General features: G+C 41.6%; 1 protein-coding gene across 1 annotated transcript in view; it reads right to left on the bottom strand.

The window, feature by feature from the left end:
• The window catches only part of SLC12A8 (solute carrier family 12 member 8), a 249960-nt gene that overhangs the window by 50851 nt on the left and 175277 nt on the right, over positions 1-23832 (bottom strand). The window contains exons 6-8 of the mRNA XM_007949383.2: positions 21752-21839; positions 19665-19752; positions 3475-3621 (exon numbers count right to left, since the gene is read on the bottom strand). Coding sequence (XP_007947574.2) covers positions 3475-3621; positions 19665-19752; positions 21752-21839 — 323 coding nt within the window. The remainder of the gene's footprint in view (positions 1-3474; positions 3622-19664; positions 19753-21751; positions 21840-23832) is intronic.

A 23832-nucleotide genomic window follows, 5' to 3' on the forward strand; every position in this document is an offset into this window, starting at 1 on the left:
AAAGATGTTCACTTGTGTCTTATTGACTATGCAACAGCATTCGATTGTGTAGATCATAACAAATTATGGATAACATTGAGAAAAATAGGAATTCCTTAGTTGTACTCATGAGGAACCTGTTCATAGAGCAGAAGCCTGTCATTTGAACAGAACAAGGGGACACTGAATGGTTTAAAATCAGTAAAGGAGTGCATCAGAGTATCTTTTCATCATGCTTATTTAATCTGTATGATGAACAAATAATCTGAGAAACTGGACTACATGAAGAAGAACATAGCATCAGAATTGGAGGAAGAATCATTAACAACCTGCGATATGCAGATGACACAACCATGCTTGCTGAAAGTGAAGAAGACTTGGAGCATTTATTGAGGAAGATCAAAGACTACAGTGTACTGTATGGATTACATCTCAATATAAAGAAAACAAAAATCCTCACACTGGACCAATAAGCAAGGTGATAAATGGAGAATAGATTGGAGTTGGTCGGGATTTCATTTTCCTTGGATCCACAATCCACATCCACAGGAGCAGTAGTCAAGAAATCAAATGATATACTGCATTGGGCAAATCTGCTGCAAAAGACCTCTTTAAAGTGTCAAAGAGCAAAGATGTCACTTTGAAGACTAAAGTTCGTCTGAGGCAAGCCATGGTGTTTTCAGTAGCCTCATATGCATGGGAGAGCTGGACAATGAATAAAGAAGACCACAGAATTGATGCATTTGAATTATGGTGTTGGTGAAGTACATTGAATGTGCCTGGACTGCTAGAAGAATTAACGAATCTGTTTTGGAAGAAGTATAGCTAAAATGCTCCTTAAAAGCAAGTATGGCCAGATTTTGTCTGTGGTACTTTGGTCATGTTGTCAGAAGGAACCGATCTCTGGAGAAGGAAATCATGCTTGGTAAAGTAGAGGGCCAGTGAAAAACAGGAAGGTCCTCAATAAGATGGACTGACCCACTGGCTGTGATGATGTGCAAAGATGGGCTCATGCACAATTGTGAGGAGGGTGCAGGAATGGTCAGTGTTCCATCCTGTTGTACAGGGTTACTATGAGTCAGATTCAACTCGAAGGCCCCTAACAATGACAGCTTTTCGAGACTCAAGGGCAGAGTTGTAAGTTGTTGTTACAGAGACCATATGGCCTGCAAACCCTGAAATATTTACTTTGTGGCTCTTTTCAGAAAAAGTTTGCTGGCCCTTGAGTAAAACCATTTAGAAAGCAAGGAAATTATCATCATGGAAGTGAGAATAGTGGTTACCACTATGAAAAGGAAGGAGCTCTCTTCAGAGAGGGGCTTGTGAGGGTAGCATTCACAGGCTGGCAGTGTTCTTGGGTGGAGGTTTCAAGGTTCAGTTCATAGTTATTCTTTAAGTTGTTCCTATTTGTTTTATGTGTTTGTCTATATGTTGACTACCTCTCCAAGATTTTTATGTTTTTTCTCTCACTCCCAAAAAGAAAATGAGTTCATAAAAACTTAATCATATGTAAAGAAGTTGTGGGAAAAACAGCTCCAACAAGTTGAAAGACAAATGACACACTGGGGAAATATTTGTAATGCATTTCACCAACAATTCATCTCCTTAATATAGAAAAAACTCCTAACAGTTGAGAAGAAAAAGACCAACAAGCTTGGGGAGTAGGGGGGAGGCTCTTAAAGGAAAACATGGTCAGCCTTATTCATAAGAGTAATTAATGCAAATCACAAAGAAGATAAGATTCTCATTCTACAATTGGCAAAAACTCAATCTGGCAACACGCAAAGATAGCCAAGCTACGGGGCAGGCTCACTGTTAACATTTGTATATACTGGGGTAAGAGTGCAAATGGAGGTCCCTATATTTCATGTCTAAATATTTACAATTATGAACCAAGCTAACAAATTATTAAATTAAATATATTCTATCCTCCTTCCTTGCCAAGCATACCTTCATGATGATGGGGAAGGATTCGTTCCAGTTTAGAATCCCTACATGCCTCAGAGTTCCTCGCTGGAGGATGGCAATGCATAGCCTCCAGCCACGGCCCACACCATATTGCTTCTCAGTCCATACCATGGTGGGCCTCAAGCTCCCATGTGTTGTGCTCCTAACCCACACCATGGCTCTAGAGAAGACAAACCAGGGAAGAAGCTCTGCCGATGTGGAAAGTAGTCTGGGAAAAATTTGGGCAGGGAATTCCAGAGTCTTGTATATCTGAAGTATGGTCTAGAGGCAAACATGGGATCCAAGGGGTATATCCTCTTGGCCTCACAGACTTCTTACCCCAAGGGCCAGAGCAGAGTCCAATAAAGCAGGAGCCCTTTTTGTCCAAGTGTAAAAGTGATACTGGCTATGGGAAGCAGGGACTAGCATCATTCCCATACATTGTTAGAGAAGTACAAAATGATACAAATCCCACGGAACATGCTTTGACAATATTTATTAAAATTAAAAAATGCATTTACCCTTTGACCCAGCAATCCCTTATATTAAACTTATGAAAATATATCCAAATATTTATCTGCATATATACAAAATTATACACAAACATTATTAATTGCAACAATGTTTATTGGAAACCACACAAGTGGCAATGTATAGGGAACTAGTTAAATGATGGTATACCAACATTGTGGAAAAAGAATGAGAAAGTTCTCTCTATATTCATATGAAAAGATAGATTTCCAGGCCATAGCAAATGAAAAAACAAGAAGTAGAAAGGTTCAGGATAGGAGCAAAATTCTCAGTGTGTATCTTTCATATTATTGTTGGTTTTGAACCCTGTGCACGTATTACTTAATAAAAAAAACCTAAATGAAATTGAAATATAATGTAATGGAAGAGAAGGCATATACAACATGTAAGGTATTAGAGATGATAGTCATTACTCCTACTCAACCCCATGCTGACTGAAGGACAAGATGTGGAGGAAGGTAAAGGGAGGAAGTAAAGAGGGGTTGCAACCACATGTGCCCAAAAGAAGGAAACTGGGATCAGAAGGGTTGGGATGGGGTGCCCTGTGGTACTCCAACAAGAAAACAGCTTGCAAACTATGTTATCAAGAAGTGGAATTCTATGTGTTTACTTCTTGTCATCCTCTAGGCTTTCGGAATGTCTTGTTTGACCGGTCCAGCTGTGACTCAACCAAGCTATACTCTATCGGTTAGGGTTTAGGTCATGATAATTCAGAGAGAGCCCAGAAACAGAGATGTGGGACATCATCATACAGCAAACCCCAAGGGGAAGGTGAATGTTCAGGGCAGAATTAGAGCTGCAAAGACCAGCTTCCCTCCTTACCCAAGAGATACTTCCTTCTGTACTACAGTTGGAGGGTCTCACATTTATTTTTTATTAAAGCAACCTCCACATTCTTATTTGTCCCACCCTGGAGAACTTGACCAGAGACTCTAATGATAAAGACTTAAGCAATATATTGATCAACAATCCAGTCAGTGACTAAATGTTTATTTCTTAAAAGTAAGCGTCACTCACCCCTTGCCCCAGCCAGGCCAGTGTAGGAACCACTTTCTCTTGGGCAATGCACTGCAGGATCCGGGGGGCTCCATAGAGTCCTCCCATACAGGAGGCCAGAGATGAGATGTACAGGCCCAAAAGGAACAGGAAGCCCACTAAGGACACCTATGAGAAAGCAGTTTCATTATCCAATGCCAGAACCTGCTTTGTCTCCTTCTGCTCCCCAGCATGCACCCGTTCATACCCAATCTAATCACACACTAAGTTCTCTAGATTCAACCTCTTGAACATATTTCCAACATCTCCCACCTCTGCCCCACTTCATTCCCACTGCCACAATCTCAGTTCAGTCCACCATCACCTCTTATATGGACCACATAAACCACAAACCAAGCCCACTGCTGTCAAGTTAATTCCAACTCATAGTGACCCTGTAGGGCAGAGTAGAACTGCCCTATAGGGTTGCCAAGGCTATAATCTTTACAGAAGCAGACTGCTTCATCTTTCTTCCAGTGGAGTAACTGGTGAGTTCAAACTGTGACCTTTCAATTAGATGGACCACAGTTCTCAAATTGAATCTGTATTAGAATCACCTGAAAGGCTTATTAAAACATAATTCTGGGCCTGGCACCCAGAGTTTCTGATTCAGTAGGTCTGGGGTAGGACCTGGGAATTTAGATTTTCAACAAATTTCCAGGTGATGCTGCTGCTCCTGGTCTAGGGACCATACTTATGAGGCCAATCCACTGTCATCAAGTCAATTCTGACTCATAGTGACCCCTATAGGGTTTCCAAGATTGTAAATCTTTATGGAAGGAGATTGTCCCTTCTTCCTCCTGCGTAGCCACTGAGGGGTTTGAACCACTGACTTAGCAGCCAAATGCCTTATCCACTGTGCCACCAGACCACCTCATGTTGAGGCCAACTACAGTGTGGGAAGCATCAAGAGAAAATGGAAGGAATACAGAATCACTGCACCAAAAAGAATTGGTTGATGTTCATCTATTTCAAGGTGGCATATGATCAAGAACTAATGGTAATGAAGGAAGAAGTCAAAGCTGCATGGAAGGAATTGGTGAAAAACAAGGCCCCAGGAATTGACGGAACTCCCATTGAGATGTTTCAATGAATGGAGGCCACGATGGAGGCACCTACTCGTCTATGCCAAGAAATTTGGAAGACAGCCACCTGGCCAACTGACTGGAAGAGATCCGTATTTGTATCCATTACAAAGAAAGGTTATCCAACAGAATGTGGAAATTTTCAAACAATATCATTAATATCACATACAAAATTTTGCTGAAGGTAATTAAAAATTGGTTGTAGCAGTACACTGACTGGGAACTTCTAGGCATGCAAGCTGGATTCAGAAGAGGACATGAAATGAGGGATATCATTAGTGATGTCAGATGGATCGTAGCTGAAAGCAAAGAATACCAGAAAAATGTTTATTTGTGTTTTATCGACTATGCAAAAGCATTCAACTGTGTGGATCAAGACAAATTATGGATAACACTGAGAAGAATGGGAATCCCAAAACACTTAATTGTGCTAATGAGGAACCTATCCGTAGACCAAGAAGCAGTTGTTTGAACAGAACAAGGGGATACTGCATGGTTTAAAATCAGGAAGAGAGTGTGTCAGGGTTGTATCCTTTCACCATACTTATTTAATTTGTATGCTGAGCAAATAATCTGAGAAGCTGGACTATATTAAAAAGAATGCAGCATCAGGATTAGAGGAAGACTCATAAACAACCTGTGATACGCAGATGACATAACCTTGCTTGCTGAAAATGAAGATTACTTGAAACACTTACTGATGAAGATTAAATACCACAGTCTACAGTATGGATTATACCCTAACATGAAGAAAACAAAAATCCTCATAACTGGACCAATAAGCAGCATCATGATAAACGGAGAAAAGATTGAAGTTGTCAGTGATTTCGTAATACTGGGATCCACCATCAACACCAATGGAAGCAGCAGTCAAGAAATCAGACAACCTACTGCACTGGAGAAATCTGCTGCAAAAAAACTTTAAAATGATGAAAAGCAATGATGTCTCTCTGAAGACTTATTAGGTGCCATCAAGTCACCTCTGACTTATAGCAACCCTATGTACAACAGAACGAAACACTGCCCTGTCCTGTGCCTTTAAAGACTAAGGTGCACCTAACCCAACATTAGGAGCTCTGGTAGCATAGTGCCTAAAGCACTTGACTGCTAACCAGAAGGCTGGTGGTTCAAACCCACCAGCCACTCCTCGGAAGGAAGGTTGGGCAATCCTACTTCCGTAGTGATACTGCCTTGGAAACCCAAGGAGGGGTCGCTATGAGTCGGGGCCGACTCGACGGCACACAACAACAACAACAACAACCCAACATTGATATTATTTTCAATCATCTCATATGCATGTGAAAGCTGGACAATGAATAAGGAAGACCGAAGAAGAGCTGATGCTTTTGAGTTGTGGCGTTGGCAAAGAATACTGAAAGTACCATGCACCGCCAGGAGAACTAATGAATCTGTTCTGGAAGAAGTGCAGCCAGAATGCTCCTTTGAAGTGAGAATGGCCAGACTTCATCTCCCCTGCTTCAGTCATGTTGTCAGAAGGGACCATTCCCTAGAGAAGGATATCATGCTTGGTGAAGTGGAGGGTCATCAAAAAAGGGGAATGCCCTCAACAAGATGGATTGATGCAGTGGCTGCAATGATGGGCTCAGATATACAAGGATTGCAAGGCTGGTGCAGAACTGGGCAGTGTTTCATTCTGTTTCACTATGTCGCTATGAGTCGGCACCAACTTCATGGCACCCAACAACAACTGTGCTAATTGGCCTCTTGCCTCCAGGCTCTCCCCATTCGGAATCATCCCTACCACCTCTGCTGGATGAACTAATGAAGCTTCACGACTTCACTGTAATCCATGCCCAGGATGCCTTACAAAATTGTTACATAAACTGGTCTCATTTTCAATCCCCAATCCATTCAGAGATGTAATTGCTCTTACTGTTGTTTCTGTCTTCTCTACCAAATGTGTCTTATGTGGACCAGTTTGAAAATAAACAGATTTCATGATGGAATTTTATCAAAAGTTTTCTGAAAATCCAGTTAGTGGCTCTCCATTTTGGTTAAACATAAGAATCACTCCAAACATTCTGGTTTAATTGGTACAGAGTGGGGCACAGACATTGTTTTAAAAGCCTTCCAGATGATTCTAATGTGCAGCCAGGGTGGGCAACAATTGTGTACATTGTACCCGTTGCATTTCCCCCTCAAAGAATCCTTCTGGAGACTCAGGAAACATCTCTTTGCAGCAATTCTACTTTTCATCCATAGGTGTTGTGTGTATATATGTGTATGTAATAATCCCCACCCCGTTTTTTCTACTTAAAGCCTATCCATTTACTTAGAAGGGAAATGAGACCTCCAAGCCTGGCATCCTTTTAGTGTTGGGACTGACCTTAGGACCTTGATAAGTCTCTGGTATCATGATGACCTGATATGGTAACTTCCATCTTTGACCAGCCCTCCCACAAACACACCCCAGGATACCTACAGAACCCTTGGGTGGTTCATGGGGACTTGTTCAGGTTTATTGACTTGTTTATGTCCAATCTGTCAATTGTGTTTAGAATGGCTTGTTCATTTACCACTCTTTCACATACTATTATTCAGCCCGTTTTCTGAAAATTGAATGAAATGCTAGTCCTCGTCTTCATAAACTATAAAACTTGATTCCATCTTTCTCCCACCTGAATCCTCCCTCTTCCTTTCTGTTTGTCATCCATCCATCCATTTAAGAAGCATTAAACGAGGACAGGTTGAATTCCTGATACAGTGATGAGCAAAGGGCAGAGCTTTATAGTCATAGCAGTAAACTATGCAGTTCTGCTCTGAGCCCTCACTGAATTTGATCTTTACATCTTTTCATAATGGACTGCATACTTGCTAAATGTGCCATTGGAGGTGGAAGTGAAAATTTATTTGAGCAGATGTGTATCAACAGTTTGTTTTATAAATGGTGCGCTTCTGTCATATGCCTGTTAAAGCCATCACAAGAAACTCTCCAACTTTCCAAAATATCATCTGGTCTGTGAACTACCCTAATTTCTTTTTCCAGTAACTACAGATGTAAATAATTATTCCATTTCTCTGCTTTTGGTGTTTTATCCCAGATCCCATTTTGAACTTCAGCCATTGAGGGACGCCATTGACTCACTGGCTGCTCCCCTGTCTTCAAGGACTGGATTCAGTCACTTGCTCACTCTGTTCACCTACTTACTCTCCACGGTCTCTTGCCTGAGAAGTAGACCCTGAATTTTTTGCATCCAAAATTTATAAATATGGCAATGTCTCAACAGCCTCCTGGTTTTCTCTCACGTCATATTTCCAGAGACATGAGTCTCCCAGGACTGTCCCCACTGCCCAAAATGACCAACATCTCAGCTCTCAGTGAAGTTTGATCTCTTGCTTGACAGCCATTTTTCCATAAGGAGATTGAGATTGCTTCCCCTCCTGAGAGGTAGCACTCTGTGTCCTGGATGAAGAGTGAGAACAATCAGGCTGGGCTGGTCGCAGCTCAGCAGCTGGCTAGTCACACTCATCAGCCAGAGTTGGTTCCCACCACTGTCTTCCCAAGCACAGCTCCTGTTGCGCAATTTTAAGGTCTCTCTTGAATATGTGAAGTCATGACTGTTAAATCTAGATATGACTATTCTACTTTGTAGGAGTCCCAATTTTTAACTAAAATGCTTGTTTGGTGCTTTTCCTACTTAAAATACCAGTTGCTATATAGAGTCTATTCTAATTCATAGTGACCCCACATATGTGCCAGAGTAGAATTGTGAGCCATAAGTTTTTCAGTATCTGCTTTTTTTTTTTTTTTTTTTTTTAACTGTTTATTGTGATTTGGTAAAATTTTAAACCAGATTCGTTTTACATTCAACAGTTTATATACACATTTTGTTTTGTGCTATGGTCACATTCCCTGCAGTGTAACATCTCACCTCCCTCTTCCTCCCTGTGGTTACTCTTTCCCTGTGTCCTTCTTACCTATGCAATCCTGCCTCCCTACACTTCTCCCTGTGTAAATGTTGCCCTTCTGATCTCCCATGGTTGATTGTTCTAAGGAGTGCATCTCCCTGGTGTTCAGCTCCTAGGCCTATCTGTTATTTGGCTGAGAGTTAAGCCATGGGAGTGAGATAAATTCTAGGCCCAAAGGGTGACTGGGGCCATAGTTGCAGGGGTTTCACCAGTCTCTATAAGACCAGGAAGCCTGTTTTATATATTGCTTTATGGTTTTGAATTTCATTCCACATTTGTCTTCCACTCTAAACAGGATCTCCAAATTTGATCCCTTTCTGAGTGGTTGGCATTGGTAGCTGAGCACCATCTAGTTCTTTTGGTCTATCATACAGGTTGAGGTCCATCAGTCTCATGGTCTATCAGTCCTTTGGACTAACTGTTTCTGCACGTCTTTGATTTTCTTCACTTTTATTTGCTTCAGATGAGGAGAGACCAATAATTAGCTGACTTTTTGGATTGCCAGGCCTTTCTTCCAAGGTGCTACTGGGTATATTTGGACCTCCAACATTTTGGTTAGCAGCTGAGCATATTAACAATTGGCACCACCCATGGATTCCCATTTTCACATGTAGTCTGTTCTTGTTTGCTACTTAGTAAGCCTCGGGGCTCCCACAGTACTTGATACACACACACACACACACACACACACACACATACTTATTTAGTATTTGATATTTTTTTTCCACCCAGACTATACACAGTTTATTTTGAAACACTAATATCTTTTGTTTTATCCCTACTAATATTAGCTCTTCACACAATTCCTCTTTCCATAGCTGAATAACATTGGGATTCACTATTTTGGCTTTTCCTAGTCAAGTTAAAATGGTAGATTTGTGGATGAAAATAAATGTATCTCCAAAATACTTATTATATCTCTATTATATCTTTATCTGTCAATATTTCCTCATAAGGCATGTGAGCTCAGCCGTCAAGTTGAATCCGACTCATAGTGACCCCTCCTTGGGTTTCCAAGGCAGTATCTCTATGGAAGTAGATTGCCCAGTCTTCCATCCAAAGAGTGGCTGGCTGATGGGTTTGAACCTCCAGCCTTCTGATTAGCAGTCAAATGCCTTAGGCACTACACCAATAAGGGATGTGAAGGAGAGTTAAGATGGAATAAGCACCTACTATGTACATACAGATGGAGCCCTTGTTGCATAGTGGTTAAAGCACTTGACTGCTAACCAAAAGGTTGGTGGTTCAAACCTACCAGCCGTTCTGTGAAAGAAAGATGGCAATCTGTTTCTGTAAAGATTTTCAGTCTCAGGAACCCTATCAGGCAGATCTATTCTGTCCTATAATGTTGCTGTGAGTTGGAATTGGCTCAGTGGCAGTGGGTTTGGATTTGGGTATGTGCAGATACTGTGCTTTACATAGGTTATTTCAAAGCCACCAAAATGTACTAAAGATTTTTAAGAATGCATAATATTACCAAGATTGACATTCAAGAGTTGAGAAAACGTTCCTCTGGGTGGGGATAAAAAGTAAAAAGAAGCTTCTTAGAGAAACTGTGGGTTGAGAAGCCAAATAATTAGAAATAGGTCAGAGAAGCTATAGGAAACCCAGAAAGAAACAGATTAACTGATCAGCTGCAGGTCAGCAGAAAGGCATCCAAGGCAGGCTGCAACCACTGAAGATAGTTGTTCTGGCAGAAAGCACCAGGGCTTCAAACTGATTAAAACTAGTTCAGTGATGGATGATGAAACAAAACTGGAACTTCAAATTTTTTTAAAAATGTGGATGATCCAAAGTTTTAAAACTTGGATGATCTGGAATTCTAACCACAATGTGAGAGATTACAGGTCAAAGCTCTGGAATGGGAGACTCAGAAGAGGCATAGTGAGCCCCTTCAGAAGGCTGATGGATGACACTGGATTGCTGTCCTAACTGCAGAGAGCAACACACATTCAAAGTGGTATAGTCACCAGCCATCTTGAGCTGAGCATCACTGTTTTGGACTCAGTTGGTCAAGGGATTTTGTTGCTATGCAATGGGCATGCTGCCCTTGTTTCTAAAAGGATGATTAAGTTTCTAGTAGGAAATCCATGTGAAACAGGGCCAAGGGAAGGAAGTCGGAGGTCAGGCCTACTCTGGGCACACAGGTGAGAGGCAGGGCACACAGATGAGAGACAGGGCACACAGACAGAAAGGCCCTGCAGCTTCAAAGACAGGCTGGCTCAGAATCAAGGCCATAGCAAAAGTGAAGCAGAGGTGAATGGTTTATTAAAACCATATCAGGATTATTCAGCCATAAAGAGAAATGAAGTTCTGATAAATGCTATGACATGGATGAACCTTGAAAATATTATGCTGAATGAAAGAAGCCAGACATCTAAGGACAAATATTGTATAATTCTACTTACATGAAATATCTAGAATAGGCAAATGCCTAGAAACAAGGCAAATTATTGGTTATCAGAGCCTTGTAGGTTGTGGTACAGGGAATGGGGAGTTATTGCTTAAGGGGTACTGAATTTATTCTGTTCAGAGCAATGAAAACATTTGGGAATAGTGGTGATGGTTGTGCCACATGGTGAATGTAATTAATATTACTGGATTATACACTTGGAAACAGTTAAAATGGCAAATTCCATATTAAATACATTTTTATCATGACAAAATTAAAAAACAAACATATCAGAATGTTAGGCTGTGTCATATAAGTTTCTCTCTGTTCACATGTGCATTATCAAGCACAGAATTTCCACCTAGAAGGCACTAATATGCAGCTTTGTATGTGTTTACCCTTTCACTGTGGTCTTCCTTGGATACAAGACTGCCTGCCAGTGTACAACATACTTATTCTTAGCTTTCTCTGCAACGCAGGGGGCAGGAGGGGAGAGGAGCCCCAGCCCAGGGGATAATTTTCCTTCTTCCTTCCAGATCAAGGTCTCTAATGATTGAAAAGGACCTCTGATTCCACCAAAGGGACCAGGGGTGGCTTCAGAAGCATGCAGGTTGGAAATGAGCAGGAAGCAGCTCTCTCTGGCCGAAGATCTTCTTTCAGCTATTCCCTTATGCCTTTAATTCCTTTAATGCAACCAAACTTTTAATCCCACAATTAGAGAGAAGGCCCCTGGGAGATGAAACTCAAGGCTGGAAACATATACATACAGACAAATGACAGATAGAGATTCCTTCCCTGAGAGCAAACTTTGCTCCCTGGGAGTATGAGAACACTGGGTGCTGGAAGCTCGTTCAGTGTTTTCACTACCTGCTTTCATAGTACGGTCAAGAGTCCCCTGAAAGCAAACATCATCTTTATATTTGGGTCCACATGCCTTGAAAAGAAACTTTTGCTAATGTGAAAACCAAGCCCCAGTGTGTATCTCTTTTGTGAGTTACATTTCCCTGCACCAGGTTGCCCCGAATAGCCGTCCATGAAGGTCAAGCAGGCCTGTTTTTCAAAGCCTTACACCAAGACAAAATGGCATTTTCTTCTAAACTGTAAGTAGCAATCCTCAGAAATTAACTGAATAAGAACTTTCTCACCTACTAAATTTCTCTGCTAAATCATGGGAATCTCAGGGTTCATTTTTCCTCCAGAAACTTAAGGAAGGTAGGAGTTTTGGCCACTATTAGTCAGCCAGTTTGTCATACTGTGGTGGCTTATATGTTGCTGTGATGTTGAAAGTTATACCAGTGCTATTTCAAATACCAGCAGAGTCCCTAATGGTGGACAGGTTTCAGAGAGGCTTCCAGACTAACATAGAATAGGAAGAAGGAGCTGGCCATCTACTTCTAAAAACATTGGCAGTGAAAACCTTCTGAGGAGCAGCCAAATAGTGTCTGATGGAATAAAGCTTTTGGGATCTTCATTTGCTGACGTGACAGACTCAGAATGAGAAGAAACAACCATAAACTTCCATTATTAATGGGAAAGTACAAAGTATGAATCTAAGAAAATTGGAAGTCATAAAAAACGAAATGGAACACATAAAAATTGATAACCTAGGCATTAGTGAGCTGAAATGGACTGGTACTGGACATTTTGAATCAGAAAATCCTATAGTCTAGTTTACTGGGAATGACAAATTGAAGAGGAATGGCATCACATTCATTGTCAAAAACAATATTTCAAGATCTATCCTGAGATACAATGCTGTCAGTGATAAGATAATATCCATATGCCTACAAGGAAGATCAGTTGATATGACCATCATTCAAATTTAAGTATCAATCAATAATGCCAAAGATGAAGAAATTGAAGATTTTTACCAACTTTTATGGTCTGAATTTGATCATACATGCAATCGAGATGCATTGATAATTACTGGTGCTTGGAATGCAAAAGTTGGAAACAAAGAAAAAACATCAGTAGTTGGAAAATATGGCCTTGGTGATAGCAATAATGCAGGATATCACATGATAGAATCTTGCAAGACCAATGACCTACTCATTGGAAACACCTTTTATCAATGACATAAACAGCAAATATACATGTATTTTGTGTACTTGTATATACCTTGCCAGATGGAATACACAGGAACCAAACTGACTACCTCTGTGGAAAGACAACGTAGAAGGTCAGTATCATCAGTCAGAACAAGCTCAAGGACCAATTACAGAACAAACCATATATCGCTCATATGCAACTTCAAGCTGAAGCTGAAGAAAACGAAAACAAATCCATAAGAGTGAAAGTATGACTTTGAGTATATCACACTTGAATTTAGAGACCATACCAAGATTTCATGCATTGAACAATAATGACTGAAGACCAGACGAGTTGTGGGATGCCATCAATAACAGCATACATGAAGAAAGCAAAAGATCATTAAAAAAGACATGGATGTCACAAGAGACTATGAAACTTGCTCTTAAACACAGAGTAGCTAACAAAAATAAAAGAAATGATGAAGTAAAAGAGCTGAATAGAAGATTTCAAATGGTGGCTCCAGAAGACAAACTAAAGTATGATAATTAAATATGCAAAGACCTGGAATTAGGAAACCAAAAGGGAAGAACATGCTCAGCATTTCTCAAGCTTAAAGAAATGAAGAAAAAATTCAAGCCTCGTGTTGCAATATTGAAGGATTCTATGGGGAAAATATTAAACAATGTAGGAAGCAACAAAAAAAGACAGAAAAAACACACAGTCACTGTACCAAAAAGATGTGGTCCATGTTCAATTGTTTTCAGGAGGTAACATAAAGTCAAATGCTGATGATACTGAGGAAGTCCAAGCTGCACTGAAGGAAATGGTGAAAAACAAGCCTCCAGGAATTTCCAGAATATCAATTGAGATGTTTCAACAGACAGATGCAATGTTGGAAGTGCTCATTCATCGATGCCAAAAAAATTGGAAAACAGTTACCTGGCTAACTGACTGGAAGAGATCCATATTTGTGCCCATTTCAAGAAAGGTGATCCAACAGAATGTGGGAATTACTGAACAATATCATTAATATCAAGAGCTCTGGTGCCATGGTGCCTAAGGCATTTGACTGCTAACCAGAAGGCTGGTGGTTCAAACCCACCAGCCACTCCTCAGAAGGAAGGTTGGGCAATCTACTTCCATAGTGATACCTCCTCAGAAACCCAAGAAGGAGTCGCTATGAGTCAGATCCAACTCAATGGCAGTGAGTATTTTTTTTTTTTTATCATTAATATCACACACAAATAAAATTTTGCTGAAGATAATTTAAAAATGGTTGCAGCAATATATTGACAGTGAACTGCCAGAAATTCAAGCTAGATTCAGAAGAGGGCATACAAAAACACACATTGCTGTTGAGTTGAACTCGACTCATAGTGACCCCTCCTTGGGTTTCCAAGGCGATATCACTACAGAAGTAGACTTCCCAACCTTCCTTCTGAGGAGTGGCTGGTGGATTTGAACCACCAGCCTTCTGGCTAGCAGTTAAATGCCTTAGGCACTATGCCACCAGAGCTCCCAGAAGAGGGCATGGAAGGAGGGATATCATTATTGGTGTGAGATAGCTCTTGGCTGAAAGCAAAAAATGCCAGAAAGATGTCTACCTGTGTTTTATTCACTATGCAAAATCATTCAACTGTGTGGATCTTAACAAATTATGGAATTTGTTAATTCCATAACACTGTGAAGAATGTGAATTCCAGAACACTTAATTGTGTGTATGAGGGACCTGAACATAGACCAAGAGGCTGTTGTTTGAACAGAACAAGAAGATACTGCATGGTTTAAAATCAGGAAAGGTGTGTGTCAGGGTTGTATCCTTTCACAGTATTTATTCAATCCAAACCAAACTCACTGCCATCAAGTCATATCTGAGTCATAGAGACCCCTCCTTGGGTTTCTGAGGCAGTATCACTATGGAAGTAGATTGCCCAACCTTTTTTTTCTGATGAGTGGTTGGTGGGTTTGAACCCCCAGCCTTCTGGTTAGCAGTCAAATGCCTTAGGCACTATGCCACCAGAGCTCCTTTTGGCTTGGTTTGGTTTGGTACACTGAGCAAATAATCTGAGAAGCTGGACTATATGAAGAAGAACATGGCATCAGGATTAGAGAAGACTCATTAACAATCTGCAATATGCAGAAGACACAATATGGTGTATCAAACTGCTTAACATGGCCCTTCTATCCATAATCTTTGTAACTCGCACCAAATGACCAAGGAGGACTATGCAAATGTGAGGTGTTTGTAGAGCACCAAGGGGATTGGATAGCTTGCTAATAATGTAAATAAGAGGCATGCACCCTTGTGGGGGTGTCGTTGTTGTTTGGTGCTGTCAAGTTGGCTCTGACTCATAATGACCATATGTACAACAGTACATATGTACAACTGAAATACTGCCCGGTCCTGTGCCCAGCCATGCTATACCACAATCCTTGGTATAGTGAAGCCCATCATCGCAGCCACTGTGTCAATCCATCTCATTGAGGGTCTTCCTTTTTCGTTGACCTTTCACTTTACCAAGCATGATATCGTTCTCTGGGGAATGGTCCCTTCTGACAACATGACCAAAGCAAGGGATATGGAAATCTGGCCATTCCCACTTCCCAGGAGCATTCCGGCTGCACTTCTTCCAGGGCAGATTTGTTAGTTCTTCTGGCAGTCCATGGTACTTTCAGTATTCTTTGCCAACACCACAATTCAAAAGCATCAACTCTTCTTCTGTCTTCTTTATTCATTGTCCAGCTTTCACATGCATATGATGCGATTGAAAATACCATGGCTTGAGTTAAGCACACCTTATTCTTCGAAGAGACATCTTTGCTCTTCAGCACTTTAAAGAGATCTTTTGCAGCAGATTTGCCCAGTGCAATACATTGTCTGATTTCTTGACTGCTGCTTCCATTGGTGTTGATTGTGGAACCAAGTAATATGAAATCTTTGACAACTTCAATCTTTTCTCCATTTATGATGAAACTGCTTATTGGTCCAACTGTAAGGATTTTCATTTTCTTTATGTTGAGCTGTAATCCATACTGCAGACTGCAGTCTTTAATCTTCATCAGTAAGTGCCTCAAGTCATCTTCACTTTCAGCAAGCAAAGTTGTGTCATCTGTATGTCACAGATTGTTAACAAGTCTTCCTCTAATCCTGATGCCATGCTCTTCTTCATCTAGCCCAGCTTCTTGGATTATTTGTTCAGCATACAGATTGAATAAGTATGGTGAAAAGGTACAACCCTGCCACATACCCTTCCTGATTTTAAACCATGCAGTATACCCTTGTTATGTTCAAAGACAATCTCCTGGTCTATGTACAGGTTCCTCATGAGTACAATTAAGTATTCTGGAATTCCCATTTTTCTCAATGTAATCCATAATTTGTTATAATCCACACAATCAAATGCTTTTGCATAGTCAATAAAATGCAAGTAAGCATCTTTCTGGTATTCTTTGCTTCCAGCTAAGATCCATCTGACATCAGCAATGATATCTCTTGTTCCATGTTCTCTTCTGAATCTAGCTTGAATTTCTGGAAGCTCTCTGTCAATATACTGCTGCAACCATTTTTGAATTATCTTCAGCAAAATTTTACTTTCATGTAATATTAAAGATATTATTTGATAATTTCCACATTCTCTTTGATCACCTTTCTTTGGAATGGGTACAAATATGGATCTCTTCCACTCAGTTGGCCAGGTAGCTGTTTTCCAAATTTCTTGGCATAGACAAGTGAGTGCCTCCAGCATAGCATCCGTTTATCGAAACATCTCAGTGGGTATTCTGTCAATTTCTGAAGCCTTATTCTTTGCCAGTTCCATCAGTGCACCTATGACTTCTTCCTTCATCACCATTGGTATTTGATCATATGCCACCTCCTGAAATGGATGAACATCAACCAATTCTTTTTGGTACAATGACCTTCCATCTTCTTTGATGTTTCCTGCATTATTCAATATTTTACCCATAGAATCCTTCAATATTCCAATTCAAGGCTTGAATTTTTTCTTCAGTTCTTTGAGCTTGAGAAATGCTGAGCATGTTCTTCCCTTTTGGTTTTCTAACTCCAGGTCTTTGCACATTTCATTATAATAATTGACTTTGCCTTCTCGAGATGCTCTTGGAACTCTTCTGTTCAGCTCTTTAATCTTGTCATTTCTTCCACTTGCTTTAGCTAGACTTCGTTCAAGGGCAAGTTCAATTTAGAGAATTCAGAGACCATCTAAAGAATAGATTTGATGCACTGAATACCAATGACCGAAAACCAGAGGAATTGTGGGATGACATCAAGAACATCATCCATGAAGAAAGCAAAAGGTCATTAAAAAAAAAAAAAAAAGACCAAAATGGGTGTCAGAAGGAATCTGAAACTTGCCTCTGAAACTTGTAGGGGTGGGGCCATGCAAATAAGATGTATGACACCCTAACATGGGGATTGGTCAGTTTTGCCATCCTGCTAGGCTGAAAATGAGCCATCCCAGATGTGGAAAGGGGGGACCTGACTACCACCAAGAAGAGATGGGAATGGAGTACTTCGTTTGGACCCAGGGTCCTTGTGCTGAGAACCTCTTAGATCTAGGAGACAAAAAGTTGTAACTATGGAGACAGCAAGTGTGGCAGAGAAATGGTGGCAGCAGAACCAAGAAATGGCACAAGATAGCACAGTTGGCTTCCAGAATCATCAAGCAAGAAAGCCAAGCACCCTTGGGTAGGAGGTTGCTGGCAGAGTAGGGTGCTTCCAGGCACGTGGTAGTGCTAAGTTTGCTGACCCATGGAGCTAGAGCTGAGTGCCTTTGGTCTTGATGGTGGAGTGCATCTGGTACTTATTGGCAGAGCTAAAAGAGCTTTGTAACACTTGCCCAAGCAAGGCAGAGGCCAAGGGGCTGTAGGGCTGAGAAGCAGAGGGCCAGAGAGAAGCATGCCTGCAGGCACTGCTGAAAGCTGTCTTGATTGACGATCTGTATCCTGTGTTGCTTCTGATCCTGAATTGTAACCTGTTACTTCCCTAATAAATCCTGTAATTGTAGTATTTTTTGTGAGTCCTGTGTGGCCATTGCAATGAATTACTGAACCTAGCAGAGAAGCAGAGAGTGCCGTGGGAGGGAGAGTGGGTGTCAGACCTGGAAAAAAGTTACAAGGTAGAGGCATATCTGACCTCTACCTGATAGGAATCAGCCTTGGGCAGATGCTGATGGTGATTTTCTCTCCCCCCTCTTCAAGTTAGACAAGGTCAGATGACACATCCCCCATGTCATTTTTATACAGCACTGATGAAAGAAAAGAGGACTTGAAGCACTTACTGATGAAGATCAAAGACCACAGCCTTCAGTATTACACTTCAATCTAAAGAAAAAAAAAATCCTCACAACTGAACCAATACACAACATCCAGAAAATGGAGAAAATATTGAAATTGTCAAGGATTTCATTTTCCTTGGATCCACAATCAATACTCATGGAAGCAACAGTTAAGAAATCAAATGACGTATTGCATTGGGCAAATTTATTACAAAAGACCTCTTTAAGGTGTTAAAAAGCAAGATGTCACTTTGAGGACTAAGTAACTGACCCAAGTCATGGTATTTTCAGTTGATTCATATGCATGTGAAAGCTGGACAATGAATAAGGAAAACCAAAGAAGAATTGATACATTTGAATTGTGGTGTTGGTGAAGAATACAGAAAATATCATGGACTGCCAGAACAAACAAATCTGTCTTGGAAGAAGTACAACCAGAATGAGCCTTAGAAGCTCATCTCATGTACTTTGGACATGTTATCAGGAGGGACCAGTCCTGGGAGAAGGACTGCTTGGTAAAGTAAAGGGTCAGTGAAAAAGAGGAAGACTCTCAACAATATGGGTTGACACAATGGCTGCAAAAAATGAGCTCAAACATAAACAATTGTGAGGATTGTGCAGTACTGGGCAGTATTTTGTTCTGTTATACACATGGTTGCTATGAGTTGGAACTGACTGGACCACACCTAACAACAACAACAGGAGCTTTAGGGGACTTTTGAAAGTGTGTGGAAATCTTATTCTCATGGGTTCTAGAGATGCCAAATAAGTGTCCTTGCCTGTCCCATGACCTCTAGCCTGCTAGTAGGGATTGCTGTGGAATGAGAAGAATTTGCTAATCTTCTCAGGGCAGGGTTGCCTGGCAGCTCTAGAAACAAAGATGTTGGGGCCAAATCAGCATGCTTATTTGATGGGGATTGCTGAGTTTCTCAGTGGGAAAGCAGGGTCCACAGGGGACAAGGCAAACCTACTGCCCTCCATCCATCTAAGCCCTCACCCTGGAGCTGAACTTCCTCACCTCCCTTCACCTCCCTCTGCCTCCTTGCTCCCTTCTCTGTCCATCAGCCTCTTCCTTCTTCCTTGATTCTTGTGAGCAGCATTTTCTGTTTGTGGTGGAAAGTGAAGTTATTGGCAAAAATGAAGGATTGGTTAGCTGGGGATTTCAGATGATCAGATTCTTGGTGTCCCTATTTTCAACGTGAAGAGATGGTTGTGTTCCCACAATCTAGTCACTGTGTCTCCAACCTGTTACCTGTTTCTAGGGATCCAAAAGCAGAATATACCTTTCCTACCCTTTCTGATGTCTCCATACTTTAGTCCTGGGCCTGAGACAATATAGATCTCTGGACAGGACTGGCAAAGAGGAGGCAGCCATTTGTTGATTGAAGTAAATAATGACCCCACAGACTGAGCCCTTGGGGCTGTGCAAGCCTCACCCACCTTTTCAGCTATCAAGAAGTCATAGCGAAGGGCCTCTCGGGTACAGATGGCGCCCAGCAGGAAGACAAAGACGATGTACAGAAACCACCTGCAAACCCCAAAAGCAGAGTGGAGCTCCCACCTGACCCGGACCCAACTCCCTTTCCAACCCACCCCAACCAACCTTTGCATCCCATGTGAATTTGTCTCAGAATTAAAGACAAAGGCGAGTCCTGAAGCCCTCTCTTCATGGTCTGAGAGGACACTTGTACCATGTGTTCTCTAAAGATATTTCTTACCCAAAAGAGTACCATGTTTGTGTCTTTCTTACACTAAAGAAGAAAACCCATAAAGGGGATGTGGGGTGGAGGGAGAGGCCCTCAGGTCATCAAGAAAGCCAGTGCCAATCAGAAGCCCCACATCCCCACTGAGACTATGGCCCCTAGCTGTCCTTCAGGTCTGGAATTGAACCCACACCTGTGGCTTCCAGCCAAGCAGAAGATAGGCATATGAGTTGAACATTTACCTCAGGTAGATACACTCCTTGGAGAGAACAATCATGAGAGAAAAAAGGGCTGCTTATGCACAGGGAGACAGTTCAGGCGGCAGGAGTGCATGGAGGGATGGACACAAGGAAGAGGTAACTATCAGGAGGAAGTGGGAGGGGGAGCTGTTGCATTGTGGTAAATTGTGGTCAATATCATGAGAAAAGTGTATGTGAACTGCTGTATGGAAAGTGAATTTGCTCTGTAAATCTTCACCCAAATCACAGTTAATAATAATAATAATAATAAAGCCCCATAGCTATCCCCTAATAGAAGAACAAACTAAGGATTTCTCAGGTCTCTGAACTCTAGTGGTCTCTGGACCACAGGCAATAGAGGACCTGGCTCTGCCCCCAAGGAGCCATGTGATCTTGAATAGTCTTTTTATCCCATCTGGGCAGAGGAGAGTGGACCAAAGTCCCTCCCCAGCTGTGAGCAAAAATAAGACAATGGGATTGGGGCTTTTGTCTAACCTTAGTTCCATCAAGTCTTATATTCTAGCCCTCACTTAGAATCCTCTTTCCTTCCCAAGTCTATCTTTGTTGTCTTCATTTTCTTCCCGAGCTATTGCCTTTTTAGCACAAAATAAGACTAGTGCAGTGAGTGAGGTGTGCTTGGCCTGCAGCATCTGTGACATTACAATAAGAGCTAATTCAGCATTTGTGAAATATATATATTAATATTTGTTAAATACCATGGTTAATGTAATACCATGCACTGTTAACTTTTCAAGTCATCATCTTATCTATGATCCCACTGCCTTTTCACATGTACCCAATGAAGGATTGAGATGTTTCTCCCAGTGGTATGTAGAGAAAAGCAGAAGACAGAAGGATAGAAATAGACCCATGGTATAGAGAGAAAACAAAACAAAGAAGGTTAGGAACAAACCCAGAGCCACCAAGTCTGCTAATGTGAGTCGCACAGCCTGAACCAAACCCTACGAAACCTGTCAATGTTGTGGAAGAGGAAAGGGTAGCTGGGGGAAGGAAGATAGCCAGTGTAGTTCCTATGATGTGCATAAGATCTCATTTAATCCTCCACAGTCTGTGAGACACACAAATTATTGTCCTCATTTTACAGATAGGAAAATTGAGGCTGAGAGAGCTCAGCAAATTGCTCAGTTACACGGCCAATGAATGGCAGAACTGGAATGTAAATCCTACTCTGTCTGATTGCAAAACTCATCATTATCCTTCCAAAGATCCTGGAAACTCAATGTTTTTTTTTTTTTTTTTAAATCCCAAAGTTCAAAATGGGGGCAGGGGAAGAGAAGGAGCAGGAGGCTGAGGAAAAAGGAAAGAATGGATTGATCTGTGTTCTGCAATCCACGTTAATGACACTCCCGCCGCAGCATTCCCAGGCAGAGGGTATGAAAGGGCAATCGTCTGAACCCACCAGACATGAATTTTCCAGCCCGCTGAGTGTTAAAAGGAGGATTGGAATATGAAATAGGTTGGTCACAGTCGGGGCACTCTCAGAACAAAAGGGGCACTCCCCTCCTCAGCCTGGGTTTTTCTCTCCCTCTCACCAGCTCGCGCTGACTGTCATGTGGTAACTTACGAGATGCCAACAGCTGCTAGGGAGCCCAGGGGGATGCTGGCAGCAGGCTCCCTGAGGTCGCCTCCCATGTTGAAGCCGGCCATGACTCCTGAAAGACACCCAGATGAGAGAGGGGTGATGCAGTGTCCTCCAAGAATCACCTTCCCCGGGGCTGACCCCTTCTCCTCTTCTGGGGCCCTGTTCTGGAAGCTATTCCAGGTCGAGCCCTCCCATCTGCAGCTCTGCAAATAGGCAGCTTCTCAATCTCCCCTGGCAACTGGGGAGGCATCCTTGCCTGCCATAAAAGGGACCATTGTGAGTTGCGTGATGCTTGGGAGGAAAGCTCCACCAGCTACAAAAGCATCTTATCGCCTGTGGAAAGTAATGAGGGTGGGAGAAGCACATTGCAAGTCATACAAAGGTCCTGATACCACGTGCAGAGCTCTGCCTCCCCAGCTGGGACAATGTCCCAGAGAGGCTTAGCACAGCAAGAGCCTGGGGCTGCCTCCTGCCCCAGCAGATTTCCTTTCCTCCAGCTGTTCACTGATTACACCTGCAGTTTCAGGTGTGCTCAGAGTCAGGCATCATCCAAGAGTCAAGGCCAGGAACTGCTTTCAAAGCTCTTTGACTACCAAATGCTCTAAACAAACTTCAAACACAATCCTCTTCATCATCATCATCTCTGTTTCCCAAAAGAACTAATGAAAAATAATTGATCCTTGACAGTGAGTGATAAGGAGCTCTGGTGGTGTAGTGGTTGAGGCATTTGTCTGCTAACCAAAAGGTTGGAAGTTTGAACCCACCATCCACTCTGGAAGAAAGACGGGGTGGTTTGTTTCTATAAAGAGTTACAGCCATGGAAACCCAATGGGGGTCACAATGGCATTGACTCGATGGCAGTGAGTTTGATAATGATGGATCATCTGCAATGGGAGGAACACACAGTTCTGGGTATTGAATTGTTGAGTAGGGGAATGTTGGCTCCTTCCATATACACATGTATATGAACAACAAGACAATGTATTATAAACACTAAATGAGGGTCCAGCCCATGAGTGCTCTAAAGGCTCAGTGTGATGGACTGCGCTGGCCAGAAGACCTCACAGAGAAGTTGGATGGATCTCTAATATGGCTTTGAAAAGAGGATTTGAATAGGTTTAGGGACAGGAATGAATGTAACACATTATTATAGATTTATGAACACTTTCAACTTGACAGGGCTTGTGCTAAGTGTTTTACATTAATTTTTTAATCTTATTTAATCTTCACAACAACCACATCAGAAAACCAGAATTATTTCCCCATATTAAAGAAGAGCAAACTAGGGCTTAAAGAGGTTAATTAATTAAAACAGCCTAAGGTCACACATTTTGCAAGTGGCAAAGCTTGGATTCAAACCTGGTCTGTTTGACTCTGAAAACTGTGTTCTTAACCCCTCTACTACAATGCTTCAGAGTAACCGGGTAAAGTGGAATGAAGTGGAAAGTGGAGCTATTCCAGAGGGAATTCTGAATGTTGGACCAAGACTGAGGACTGTATAAACTTTTTCCCAGCAATTCCTCTCCTAGCATTCTGTTCTACATAACTAGTCAAAAATATGAGTAAAGATTAAGCCAAAGTTGTTTATCAATGCTTACTTATAATAGTGAAAACTAGAAACAACCTAATGTCTAAAAATGGGAACTCTGGTGTTATAGTGCTTAAAGCATTTGACTGCTAACCAGAAGACTGCTTAGTAGTGATACCACCTCGGAAACCCAAGGAGAGGTCACAATTAGTGGAATCGACTCGATGTCAGTGAGTTTGTTTTTTTCTTTTTGTTTCTAAATATCTTTCTATATATATATATTGAATATATATTCAATGGATCTTTCAACAAATACAAAATCTCCAACTGAATATTTCAGTGATATATCATAACATGGTAAGATATTTACAAGCTGTTATTTAGTTTTAAGAGGCATATTAGAAAATAGAACATAGGGTTGTTGTTGTTGTTGCTATGTGCCGTCGAGTCAGACCCAACTCATAGTGACCACTCCTTGGGTTTCCGAGGCAGTATCACTACAGAAGTAGATTGCCCAACCTTCCTTCTGAGGAGT

This window comes from Orycteropus afer, unplaced genomic scaffold, assembly GCF_000298275.1.
Source record: "Orycteropus afer afer isolate SDZICR_OR568_19922 unplaced genomic scaffold, OryAfe1.0 scaffold00245, whole genome shotgun sequence".
Classification (NCBI taxonomy): domain Eukaryota; kingdom Metazoa; phylum Chordata; class Mammalia; order Tubulidentata; family Orycteropodidae; genus Orycteropus; species Orycteropus afer.